This window comes from Taudactylus pleione, unplaced genomic scaffold, assembly GCF_031769625.1.
Source record: "Taudactylus pleione unplaced genomic scaffold, aTauple2 ptg000462l, whole genome shotgun sequence".
Taxonomy (NCBI): domain Eukaryota; kingdom Metazoa; phylum Chordata; class Amphibia; order Anura; family Myobatrachidae; genus Taudactylus; species Taudactylus pleione.
In genome coordinates, this window is record NW_028284864.1 from 2,415,673 (window position 1) to 2,429,572 (window position 13,900).

Consider the following 13,900-nt stretch of genomic DNA (forward strand, 5'->3'; position numbering starts at 1 on the left):
TACTTGTTTTTTTCCTGCTTTGTTCCCTGCTCAGCCCCTGGATGTCCCATAACTAGACATGTACTCACTTCTTCATAGCTTCCAATAAATGCAAATGCCTCCATTGCAAATCTGTACTGTGTCCTTGTGCCAGGATAAATCATCACAGTATCATCATTTATGCACCTGCAACATGAATAAAGTAAATAACGCAACCCCATAAGTAAGATGGATACCGGCTTTTCACTGCTGGGACCGGCACATTTCACATAACAGTATAGTGGAAGCTAAAACGCAGATGAGTTGCGACCGTGTTTGAGGCGTGTTGCAGCCTACGTCAGCGATCTAGTATGCTGCATAGTGTTCATTCTAGCACCCTGCAGTTCTTCTTTCCTGCCTGGGGTGTCGCTCTTTGCTTTGGTGCTTCTAGCACACTCTGGTCTGTATCTAAGCAGTTTACTGCATCAGCTGAGTATGCTAGATGCACTAGAGCAGACAGCGACACCCCAGGCAGGAAAGAGGAACTGCACAGGCTGTGACTGCACAGGGTGCTAGAATGAACACTAATTACAGATAACATGGCTCCGGCATCTCAGTACAAGCGGCCATTCTGCAGGTCCATAGGGCTAACCTGAACCAAGCAGCTGTTCAATGGCTGCTAACTACAGATGAGCGGTTTGTTTTTACTCGGTTACGACATTTTATTGGCTATCTGGCTCTCACGTGTTTAGGATAGCCAGTATGATAAATCAGAACTGATGCTAATTTGGCAAAAAGAACCGAGTAGAACAGAACTGCTCGTCTCTACTGCCAACCCACAATATATATATATTTAACAATGTTTTAGAAAAGCTCTGCATTTAATAGTTTACATAAAACATTAAATAATGGTGTAGACATGCTAGAAATATATAGCAATTTTTAATAATAACACATATAAATGGGAAGCGGTATGAAATACCGCCGGCCGCATGACCGGGAGTTCGAATCCCGGCAGCGTCAGGCAGCCAAAAGCAGAGATCCCGGCAGCCTGACAGCGCTGGAAATCCCGATCGTCCTCAGGTAAGTGTCTACTAACCTAACCTCCCTAACCCTAACCCTCCTTAGGGGTGCCCAACCCTAACCTCCCCCCCTGTGCCTAACCCTAATCCCCCCTCTAAGTGCCTAACCCCTCCTTCCCCGCTGTCTAAACCTAAGTCCCCCAGGGGGGAGCCTAACCCTAACCTCCCCCCGGGGGTGCCTAACCCTTACCCTCCCTCCCCCTAGCCTAACCCTAACCCTCCGGGGGGGTGCCTCACCCTAAGTCCCCCCCGGGAGCCCTAAACCTAAACAGCGGCTGTCCGCTTGCGGCGCCCGGCATCCCTTCGATCGGGATGCCGGGCGCCTGTCTCCCGGCGTCGGAAAAATGACAGGCGTCTAGATATAGACACCTGTCATTTAACCCACGCTGGGAAAAAGCAGTTGGGAAGCCGGCTTACCGATCGCATCCCTATAAATGCAATAAAACACAAAAATGCAAATACAATTAAAAATTACTAGGTTTATATAATGAAACACATTGGATTTATAAATTCATGTGTCCAAAATCAAAAGATTTTTTCACTGAAAATACTTTTTTTAAATGGCTCAGAGACCTAGTGCTAAATTCAGATGTTTTTGGTTGAAAATGGCTGTGTGCCCTCCTGCAAAGCAACAAACGTCAATAAAATGCCCCATTTTCCATCCCTTTATCACAGTTCAGCAATCTCGCTCAGTTAAACAAAATCCATGTTTTGATTTCCTCTGAAAAACTTAGTCCATGATTAAGAAACGTCCTTCCACCTCCCAACCTCTCTCATCTCTGTGGTGGAAATCTAGTTACATCTGATCAGATTGGTTCACACCCTGCATCCATACTTTTTTTTTTTATTATACTCATCTCTCCAAGTCCCACGGAGTAGTGCTACAGAAAATGCCTGGAAAATGGTCACCACACCATTTTCCCGGCGTTTCGTGCATGTGCAGTAGGAAATCACCAGGAAAATGGCTGCCTCGCCATTTTCCTGGTCACCTGGGCATGCACAGTAGACTCCGGGCACAGACCAGTGCCTGGAGTCTACTGCTGCTGTCAGTTCACTGACGGCAACATGGGAGAGAGGAGGGGGACCCGGACGAGGAGTGAACACAGGCCCCCTCCTCTCTTTATAATCCCCTGCATTGGGTGACTATAAACAGCATGGGGAAGAGTGTGGAGTTGGGATCTTGGCCATTCTAGTTTCTACAGCAGCATTGCTACAAGACTCTGCACTTTATTACAAGATTTCCATCATTGCTAAACAACCATCTGTGTTTGTTCCAGCTAATATCTCCAAGCAGTGCTATATTACTACCAATACTTGTCACCAGTCTCCTGCATCGTTGTACCATACTGCAAGGATTCTGTCGTCTGTTCCAGGCCGTGTGTTCTCTTGTCAGCATCCCACTCCAGGCTGTGCGCTACACGCAGTAAGTGCCAGCATCCACGTCATGCTTCCCACTGCATTACATCAAGATGCCAGGTGGTGCACTACTCATTGCAAATAATAATACACTAAGGCAGTGGCGTCACTTACCCAAGTGACACCCTGTGCGGTGGTCAGTCCGGGATACAGGATCTCGTGCACCGGAGGCAAGCATGAAAGGGGGTGTGGCCTCCTGCTGCAAAGTTACACCCACTCTTTTGTGCCACTCTTGGGTGCGTGACCGCATGTTACGCTCCCTGTTCTCGGCACTCAATGGCCTTAGAGGAGAGGCAGGGTAGAAGCTGGGGATTGCCTCAGTAGCTGCCGTGCTGCTCCGCTTAGTAAGCCCGGCTTACTCAGCGCACCAGCAGCTGCTGAGCAGCTCCCAGCCTCTCCCCTGCCTCTCACTGCAGTGTGTCTGCTCGGTGACACCATCCAAGGGGGGCAGCTCTGCTATTTTGGTGTCACCCCCTTGAATGGTGTCACCCCCCCCACCTCACATATGACGCCAGTGCACTAAGGACCTGATCCAGAGATGGACAGTATTGCATAGCAGCACAAAAGTGGCTGTGTTATACTGTCCAACAAAATGTAAATGCAACAGGAGGTGTCTGTTTGAATTAGACACCTCCTTGCTCGGATCACCATCACAACCATCGGGATCGGTTGCTCCATTTGCCAGCCTGGTCATACAACCTACGCCAGTGCTGGCTCCAGGGGTTAGAGCACTCTGTGCCGGCTCTTAAAAGGCCGCCCTTACATTGCACGTGACGAAGCGTGGCCTAATTACCATAGGCCATGCCCCCTACATGACGTTATTTGGAGGCGTGCCTGCATGGCACTCCTCCAAATAACATCAGGCTGGGGGGAGCCTCACTGACTGGGCTTCTCCCAGCCCTCTCCAGTCACTGAATGGATGCCGTGTGCATGCGTGCAGCATCCATTCAGACTCCGGGGTCCAGCACCGCGCACAGCTGCGCCGGTGGGGGTCCCCAACCTCCTGATTTGACCACCCATGGGCCACTCCGGCCCATGGGTGGAACAGCGGGACAGTACTGTCCCGCTGAAATCTGGATGTTGGGGAGGTGTGCGCCCTCTATGGGTGGTGCCCCTGTACTGATCGAACACCCCTAGAGCCGGCCCTGACTTACGCAGACCCTAGCCTCGAACCTCCCAGAAACACCACGACCCGTTCCGCCCAAACGCTTGCAGCATGTCAATCATGCTGCAGCTAGGGGGGACTATGAGTGAGATTGCAGAACCCTGCGCAGTCCCCTAAACATCCGAGATGTACACTAACCACCGGTTAGCATGTTCCAGACTGGGCATTACATGCAACCATTGCCAGCATTCGCTATTCCAGTCAAGGGCCAGGTGTAACAATATCTGTCTCTACCTATGTATGGTCCTTGCTAAATATTCTTTACCTGCCTTCTGGTGTATCAGTGCCTGCTGTATTACCAGCCTGATCCTGTCTATAGTATCTTCTCATGTATCAAGTATTCCTGTTCTAGTTCTCTGCACTCCAGGTTTCAAGTAGACTCACCAGGCTGCTCCGCATTCTTCCTCTAATCACTACTCTCTGCATGAGTAGGAGCTACATGAAGCCGCCTAGCTTCACAAGGTCTCCTAAAACTGAAGCCCACCTAATGGGGCCTATCCATTACGTGGCCTGAAAAACTGAACGTCTAGCGTTCAGTCCTTCAGGTCGCCAGGTGCCCGCACTGAACAGCATTCACTGGACGTCATTCAGTGCAGGAGACCGGCCTCCCATCTGTGAACATTTGGAACCGGACGATCGTCGACTGGTTGACCAGCATGTTCCATAGATAGTCGGGGTCGGCAAGGACCCAGCGTGCACGTGAATCGCTGGTCCTGGCCGGCTATCCATTAGACGACTTTCTGGACAATATGACCAAAAGCTCATGGTTTTGGTCGGATCATTCAAAAAGTCGTGTAGCCCTTTAGAGTACCTGATCTAGGTCAACAAGACCACAGTGACATGACAGTCCCCAGGTTATGAATAATATTAATGCAAAAAATTGAGTAACTAAAAAAAAAAAAGAAAGGCAACCAAAAACAAAAATGAAGTAAAATATTAGGAAACAAAGATAACTGAATAATACATTTACCCGTTTTGGATGATATCATAGAACACAGGATCATTGGGATTATCGTGCGGCGTGGCCTTGCAGGACTCCACAAATAACTGGACGTTTGGCACGGTAGAATCCACTTGAATCTCCATGTAGAGTAGATCCCTCAGTATAACCTCCAGTGGATACTGTGTCTCCAGCTCTACATACTGGTCATCTGTATAGAACTGGAACTTGTAGGTGAAATTGCCAAACCCGGCCTCAGCGAACACATAGTCTGATTTGTGGGCACGGAACGAAGCAGATAACCTGTTCTTTTTTGGGAAGGAGCAGTTAAAGGGGATTGAAATCCCATGTTTCCTTGTAATGACACTAGAGGTGTTTTGCACGAAGGAGGTGACCTGGTTTTTAAATACAATATCATGTTCTGTTTCCTAGGAGAAAATGAAAAACAAAGGAAGAACAATCATGTTCAACTGTTACATATATATTATTATTATCCTTTATAGACTATCAGTCTTGTAATCTCGGGACAGAGCATTTTATTTAAAGCTCAGTTTATGCATTAAGCTCTTTTTTTAGGCAGTGTTGTTACAGACCGCACAAAAGGAAAGCTGTGAGGTATACAGTAATCTCTCTTCCAGGCAGGCTTTCTGCAGGCCGCACAACATGACAGCTGTGGTGAGTTACAAAGGAAGCTCTCTCTCCCAGTCAGGCTTTTTGTAGACTGCACACCAGGTGCCCATTTATCATTAAATAGTTGCAGCTTATTTCCTAAATAACACCCGTTTTCGAGGGGGTACTTAAAAGGCTTAACCCAAGCGCAGAGCATATAGCCCCGGTTATGGGGGAGTAACCGCCAATATTTAGCGGTAAATTTACTAAGGTGAGAGTTTTTAGAAGTGAGAGCTCGATTCAGACCCGCTCGCTAGATGCATACACTCACTCCCAGCGTATGCAAATTCGGCTAAGTGGTGGCAAGGCAGACAATCGCACGGCAAGGCATAAGCACGCCCGCTATGTCTTGGCGTGCGATCGCCCTGTGCATGCAGATGTCGACCAGCCTTAGGATGCCCAATTGCACACATCATCTCCATGAAGTGTATGCAACCATTGGTAACACTGAGGACCTCATTCACAGTCGGTCGTTGCAGCCGCATGGTCGTACGGGAAAAGGGGCCGGATATGCAAATGATGCACTCGCATGTTGCGTCCCTAAGATCGGATCGTTAGCTGGCCGACCAAGGGGAGGAAGCGGCCGGAAGACAAAACATACGCCCCCTTCTCGTACGCATTACACGTCATCTCCGGGCATATAAGGATTAATCGAGACCATCGGAACTGGTCGTAGAGCTTAAGGTTGACCATACCCTCTCTTAAGCTCTACGATCAGGTCAGTGTTCAAACCACCAATGTCATGTGTGCCATGACACTACTTTGTTAATTATGCACTCCCATAAAACGCTGTTCGCATAATTAGGCACGCCTGCGTTCGGATCTCCACTCCCCCGTTTTCAAGCACCTTCCCCTGTTACCACCCACAAACGCCTCATTCTGTCACTCAAACTACTGACCTGGCTGTGTTCTAGGAGAGAGAAATTTCTGATCATAGCAGCAAGTTTGCCCACGCGCATTGCGAACTTTACGCATGCGCAGTTCAGCGAACATCGGTGGCGTACGACCGTGCGGCCGCAACGACCGACTCTGAATGAGGTCCTGAGTACCATCGGAAGCGAACACCAGCGCTTGAGGTAGACTATACCCTACAGCAAGCACTGCGAGCACTTCTGTGTGAAATACAACCAGGTGACGTGTACTATGACGCTGCCTGTTAATTATGCACGCCTCTGAAAATTAGTTATTTTGGTCAGGCACGCCTGCGTTCACACCTCCACTCCCCCGTTTCTAGTGGCCTGCCATGTTACCACCCACGAACGGCTTGACCTGCACCTCATTCAGCTGGGCTGTCTGTGCTGGGCAAGCGTACGCTTCCTAATTGCTCTGACTAGTTTGCGCACGAGCACTGCGATGCATACGCATGCGCACATTGCAAAACATCGCTAGCTACGAGCGAACGCTTGCTAGTAAACGGGTCTGAATCGGGCCCTGAGGTTTAGAAGAGATGTTGCCCATAGCAACATATCAGATTCTAGCTATTATCTTCTAGAAGATGCTAGTTTAATGTTAAGTAGAATTTGATTGGTTGCTATGGGCAACATCTCCTATAAAACTAAATTCTAAAATCTCTCACTTTAGTAAATTTACCCCTTAGTATCACATGTATCACTGATACCTCTGTGATCCCTCCATTCCAGCTGGCAGGCGGTTTCCCCATAGGTTTCATAGGGTGGGGGCGTGACTGTGCGATCGCATCATGCTGCCCCCGCTACACAATGTCAAGATTAGCGGTATTGTGCAACCGGGGGCAGGACCACGATGACGCGATATAGCGTGAATCATTTCATCAGCTTCCCCCATTCTGCCCATTTATGCAAGGGGGAGCTGACCTCGTGGGGGGGGGGGGACGGGTAGCGGTGCGGTGGGAGTGTACTCTTCCGGCGGCTGGGAGCGACACCCAATTTTTGGGAGGCTCCCGACCGTTTCTAGAGAATAGGCAAGTATGGAGAAAAGATCTCTGTCTCCCAAGAAAGCTCCACACTGATATAATCCATCTCCCACATTCCTGTTTCATGCTCACAGATGCAGCTGAGCTAATCAGTAAACCTGGCACTGTTGCAAGGAAGCAGAGCCGTAACTAGACTTTTTGGTGCCCTGTGCCAGAAAGAGCATTGGCGCCCCCCTCAAGGGACATAATGCACCCAAAAAAGGGGAATGGTCTCATGGGGAAGGGCCAGGGAAGAGATAGGAGAGGCCATGAGATACTGGGGATGAATAAGAGGAAGATACAAGTGAGAATGATAATAAACAAAAATTTGACAGGTCCAAACAGCGCCCCCTGACCTGAGGTGCCCTGTGCAATGGCACCGGCCGCACTATCCTAGCTACGGCCTTGCAAGGATGGCATTTCCTTGTTTGCAGCCTTTATGAAGCTAGGGGACGGGAATTGAGCTCCGAAATTAGGACGGTCCCAGAAAGTGACAGTGTGATAGTGTGCCACCCTAAATTAAAAAAGATCTCTACTCAAAGTGTAATGTCTTGCATTAGGAAGTCTATTAGTTGGTCCCTGCCCCCTTTGTGGCATAATGTGAACTGGAGGCACTGTGTGCCATAATATGTACTGGCAGCATTACAACGTAGCATATTGTGAACTGAAGGAATAATATGAATAGACAGAACTGTGTGGTTGTCAGAGTTCAGCCGGGGATCGGTCGTCCCTTACCGTCCCACCGGCTTCCTCTGACTTCCTGGGCAGTCGGGCGGCTGGCGCGGTGACGTGGGAGGAGCTGAGCATTCACCCTGTAGCTGTGGTGTCAGGCGACCCGGTGAGCTGGGATCGCAGTTTCCATCATGGGCGCCGCCATGACACTTTCCCTATGTCAGTACTTCCTTCCCTGAGTGGCCCGGCTGATCAGCTGACGCTGTGGGCCTATCAGCAGGCTTCCAGGGGTATATATCCGGCTCCTGTGCTCCAGGTAGTTGCCTGAACAATCATTGTCGCCGCTAGTGTAACTAGAGGAGTCTCGTTCCAGGTTCCCGTGCTTCCAGTGTGTTTCTTCAAGAGCTTCTGAGCTATCTCACCATACTGCCTTTACTATCAATAGCCTGTGTGCAGGTTACCCTCCATCTCACCGCAGTGCCTTTACTATCAACAGCCTGTGTGAAAGCTAACCTCCATCTCTCCACAGTGCCTTTACTAATCAACAGCCTGTGTGCAAGTTTAACCTCCATCTCTCCACAGTGCCTTTACTAATCAACAGCCTGTGTGCAAGTTAACCCTCCATCTCACCACAGTGCTTTTACCATCACAGCCTGTGTGCAAGTTAACCCTTCATCTCATCGCAATGCTTTTACCATCACAGCCTGTGTGCAAGTTAACCCTTCATCTCACTGCAGTGCTTTTACCATCACAGCCTGTGTGCAAGTTAACCCTTCATCTCACCGCAGTGCTTTTACCATCACAGCCTGTGTGCAAGTTAACCCTTCATCTCATCGCAGTGCTTTTACCATCACAGCCTGTTTGCAAGTTAACCCTTCATCTCATCGCAGTGCTTTCACCATCACAGCCTTTGTGCAGGTTAACCCTTCATCTCATTGCACCCTAGTGCATGATCTCCGGCCGGCAATCCGGTATATATTTCGTGGGATATCTAGCTGTTACCTCAGCCTACCAATAAATCTCCACACCTCTCTAGCCAGCACCTCAAGTGCCTTTCTCCAGCCAGGAGTTCTATCCCACTCCCCACGTGCCTATTCCAAGCATTACCCTTGGGCCACGGGTGTTTTGATTCTCTTTTCCCTGCAGGCCTTGGTCACCAAGTCAAAGGACCGCGACCTGCTTACAGGGAGCCGCACAAGCCCATATCCCGCTTGGAGGGGTCACTGGCGAACACCTCCTTGTGAGTTAGACTCTGCACCATTGACTAGGTTTAGCCAACGACCAAGACTTGTGGATGCGGAGATCATACGTCCAGGCCCCTCGCCTTCGCCTCCTCCCGCAGCCTCAGACCTCGGCTTTCAAAAACCCGCCTCCCAGCATGACAGTTTGTTCAGGCCAAATGGAAGCCGCAGGTGCCCAAGGTACTGGGACTCTTCAAGAGTTAACAAGCCATATGGATAACCAAGAGGTGGCACAGCGACATGTGGCTCAGTACCTGCAAGAATTGTCCGGACAGTTAATGACCATACAAAATACACTGGCATCTATGTCCACGGCCTCGCCACCTGTCGTTCCTGCTGGTTCTCCAGGGTTACCTCAAGGGGCTATGCCACAGAAGTCTTGTCACCACTTGGCCACCCCTGAAAGGTTTGACGGTACTCCACAACGTTGTCGTGGTTTCATAAACCAATGTGAAATCCAGTTTGAGTGCCTCCCCCAGAATTTCCCTACCTCCCGGTCCAAGGTCACCTATGTAACATTACTGACTGGGGCTGCATTGGACTGGGTTTCCCCTCTTTGGGAACCGGCTGATCCGTTAGTTTCTAGATACGAAGACTTTGTGACGGCCTTCAAACGGATTTTTGATGAGCCCGGCAGATTGGTTTCTGCTTCCTCTGACTTACTCCGTGTCCGCCAAGGTACTCGCTCGGTGGGACAGTACGTGGTGCAGTTTCAGACCTTTGCATCGGAACTTAGATGGAACGAAGAAGCACTCAAAGCAGCCTTCCTCCATGGGTTGTCCGAAAGGATGAAAGACGATTTAGCATCCATGGATTTACCTACGTCTTTTTCTGAGACTATTTCCCTCTGCATAAGGATTGATTTATGCCATAGGGAGCAGTGGGGTAATAGAGGTCATGGGGATCGCCCTCAAGATCGTCCGGCCTCAGGAAGTCAAACCTATTCCCCCACCTCCAGGGGTGAGGAACCTATGCAGATCAACAGAACCAGGCTAACCACGGCCGAACGCAATCGGCGCTTTCAAAATAAATTGTGTCTTTATTGCGCTGCCCCTGAGCACATCTTAAAGAATTGTCCCCTGCTGGCGGGAAATGCGAGACCCTAGTTGATGTCGGGAGCATTCAATTAGGGCTCATTTTTAAGCACTCCCAATTAACTGAAAGTTTATTGCCTGTATCTCATTCCCACCAGTTCAGGACAAGGGATGTTAAAGCCCTTATAGATTCCGGTGCTGCAGGAAATTTTATTTCCAAATCTTTAATCCAGTCCCTTGGTATTTCGGTGGTCCCTTTACCTGACAAATTACTGCTCTCCGGTGTAGATGGTAAAACCGTGCTAGGTGAATCCATATCCTTGAAATCCCAGCTCGTGACCCTCAGGGTTGGTTGCCTGCACCAAGAGACCATTGAATTCCTCATACTTCCTAACTCTGCTTACGAGCTGGTTCTGGGTTTACCTTGGTTAAGGAAGCATAGTCCTACTTTTGATTGGTCCAATATGCAAATTGTATTATAGGGACCAAACTGTTTCCATCGGTGCCTAACCCAAGTACTTCCTGTACATACCCACTCTGTGCACCCCAGTACAGGTGCAAAGTTCCCCCCCAACCGACAAGCCAAAAGATCCTTCTGTCTCCAGTCTACCACAAGCATATCAAGATTTTGCCAATGTCTTCTGTGAACAGGCTGCTGATCATCTTCCTCCTCATCGGTCGTGGGATTGTGGAATAGAACTTCTCCCAGGGAAGATTCCCCCTCGGGGCCGGACCTATCCTTTGTCAGTTCCAGAAACGGCCGCCATGGCAACTTACATTAAGGAAAATCTAGCCAAAGGGTTCATACGGCCTTCCTCCTCCCCTACAGGGGCAGGGATCTTTTTTGTGAGCAAGAAGGATGGAGGCCTCCGGCCCTGTATACACTACCGTGGCCTCAACCAAATTACCGTAAAAAATCGGTATCCAATACCTTTAATTTCTGAGCTTTTCGACAAGGTTCGTGGAGCTAAATTGTTCTCTAAACTAGATCTTCGTGGGGCATACAATTTGATACGAATCAAAGCTGGGGATTAGTGGAAGACCGCCATCAATACCAGAGATGGTCATTTCGAATATCTGGTAATGCCTTTTGGACTCTGCAATGCGCCGGTTATATTCTAAGGCTATGTAAATGAAATCTTTCGGGACATTCTCTACAGCTTTGTCATCGTCTATTTAGCTGATATTCTAATCTTTTCTAAGGATCTCCAAACTCATCGCCAACATGTTCGAGAAGTTCTAGCTCGCCTTCGAAAACACCACCTTTATGGAAGGTTATCCAAGTGTCTCTTTGAACAAACCACAGTTCCTTTCCTAGGACATATAATTTCTGGGGAAACCATTCAGATGGATCCAGAGAAACTGAAAGCGATCTCTGAATGGCCATTACCAAAATCTTTAAAAGCTACCCAACGTTTTTTGGGATTTTCAAACCATTATAGGCGGTTCATACTGAATTTTCCCACTCTGCTGTCTCCCATTACTAGTCTCACACGGAAGGGCGCTAACCCAGCCCAGTGGCCGGACTCAGTCATACAGGCTTTCCAGAGATTGAAGGAGGCATTCTCTACTGCCCCTATCCTTTGCCAACCCCAACTGGATAAACCATTTTTTGTGGAAGTGGATGCCTCTTCGGTGGGTGTAGGGGCGGTATTATCCCAAATTTCCAGTGACGGGAAGAATCATCCATGTGGATACTTCTCTCATAAATTTTCCTCTGCAGAGAAAAACTATGCGATTGGATATCAAGAACTCCTAGCTATGCGTCTGGCGTTAATGGAGTGGCGTCATCTTTTGGAGGGGGCCAAGTTTCCAGTTACCATTATTACTGACCATAAAAACTTAATTTACCTTCAGATGGCTCATCGCTTAAATGCCAGGCAGGCCCGCTGGTCCTTGTTTTTCTCAAGGTTTAACATTAAGCTTCAATTTTGCCCCGGTAATTTGAACAAAAAAGCAGATGCTCTCTCCCGGTCTTTTCTACTCGACACACAGGAAGAAGATCATCTAAGATCTCGCCCAATCCTGGATCCTAAGGTCTTCGCTTCAACTCAAATATTGACTCCGCCTCCGGGGAAAATTTTTGTGACTCCCGAATTACGGAAAAAGTTGTTAACCTAGGCTCATAGTTCTCTATTTGCTGGGCATTCTGGTATTTTCAAAACATACAAGTTTCTTCAGCGTTCTTATTGGTGGCCCTCGATGAGAAAAGATGTTCAAGAATTTATTTTGTCATGTGTAAAATGCTCACAGCATAAAGTTTCTCGCAAATAAAGTGCAGGTCTTCTACGCCCGTTACCCGTTCCTACTATTCCTTGGACCCATATATCCATGGATTTTATCTCTGAGCTTCCACGCTCCAAAGGACATAACACCATATGGGTAGTGGTGGATCGTTTTTCAAAAATGGCGCATTTTATACCATTAGTAGGTCTGCCATCTGCTCCCCATTTGGCAAAAATTTTTGTTAAAGAGATTTTTAGATTACATGGTCTTCCAAGAGAGATTGTTTCCGACCGAGGAGTCCAATTCATAGACAAGTTTTGGAGAGCCTTATGCAGCGCTTGTGAAACCAAATTAAAATTTTCATCAGCTTACCACCCACAAACTAACGGGCAAACCGAGAGGGTTAATCAGGAAATGGAGACCTTTATAAGACTTTTTGTGTCCTCTTCACAGGATGATTGGGTGGACTTACTACCTTGGGCCGAGTTTTCACATAACCAAGTTTTCACATAACTTCAAGTACCACACTTCCTCCAATTCCACACCTTTTTATACTGTTTTTGGTAAACATCCCCGGATTCCAGATTTCCAACATTTACCTTCGGTGGTGGTCCCTGCTGTTACTGACGTTGTAGAATCTTTTTCAACTATTTGGAAGAAGATCCATGCCTCATTGAAACAATCATCCAAGAATTATAAAAGATTCGCTGACAGATGACGGGTCACGGTTGCGAGAGTTGGAGATAAAGTCTGGGTATCTACTAGGAACATCCGACTGAAAGTTCCCAGTATGAAGCTGGCCCCACGCTTCATTGGTCCGTACTGCATTCACAAAGTGATCAGCCCTGTTGCATAGAAATTGGAACTCCCACCTCAATTGAAGATATCTAATACCTTTCATATTTCTCTATTGCGACCTTTGGTGTTAAATCGGTTCCAAACCACCTCTCCTAAATTACCTCAAGTACAAACTTCTCAAGGTACAGAATTCGAAGTTGGGAAGATTCTGGATTCTCGGTTTAGATCCAACATTCTCCAATACCTCATTGATTGGAGGGGTTATGGTCCTGAGGAGAGGGCCTGGATCAGAGCCACAGATGTTCATGCACCTCAATTAATTCGAGCCTTCCACAACAACTGTGGAGATAGGTGTCTCTCTAGAAGCATTGGGGAGGGGCGCCTTCAAAATGTTGCTACGGGGCCCACAAATTTCTGGTCATGCCCCTGAACTGGGTATAGCATATGAAGGAGGTTATAGTGCATTGGTATTTTATATTGTACTTTAAGCATGGTGACTGGCAGAAGTCTTTCACGTTAGTACCTCGATCTCTGTTCCGCAGGAGTTGTATCCAACACTTGCTATGAGGTGGGTGCTGTTTGAGGTAACCAGACACAGAGGATCATTCAGGCGGAACTTGTTTTCATAAAATTCATTATCAGGTGATTCTTCAATGATTAAAGTCATGGTGTTCTCGTGGCAAGTCAAGACGGTGTTTACTGGACATGGAGGGGAAAGTGTTAACAAGTAATGCTTTCTGAGTATCCTAACGCTGACGTGTTATAAATA

The 13,900-nt window shown here is 48.1% G+C and overlaps 1 protein-coding gene across 1 annotated transcript in view; it reads right to left on the reverse strand.

Moving 5' to 3' along the window:
* Positions 1 to 13,900, reverse strand: part of LOC148504688 (uncharacterized) — an 87,738-nt gene that overhangs the window by 25,912 nt on the left and 47,926 nt on the right. The window contains exons 9-11 of the mRNA XM_088448618.1: positions 13,655 to 13,830; positions 4,592 to 4,989; positions 69 to 165 (exon numbers count right to left, since the gene is read on the reverse strand). Of these exons, the coding sequence (XP_088304744.1) occupies positions 69 to 165; positions 4,592 to 4,989; positions 13,655 to 13,830 (671 nt within the window). The remainder of the gene's footprint in view (positions 1 to 68; positions 166 to 4,591; positions 4,990 to 13,654; positions 13,831 to 13,900) is intronic.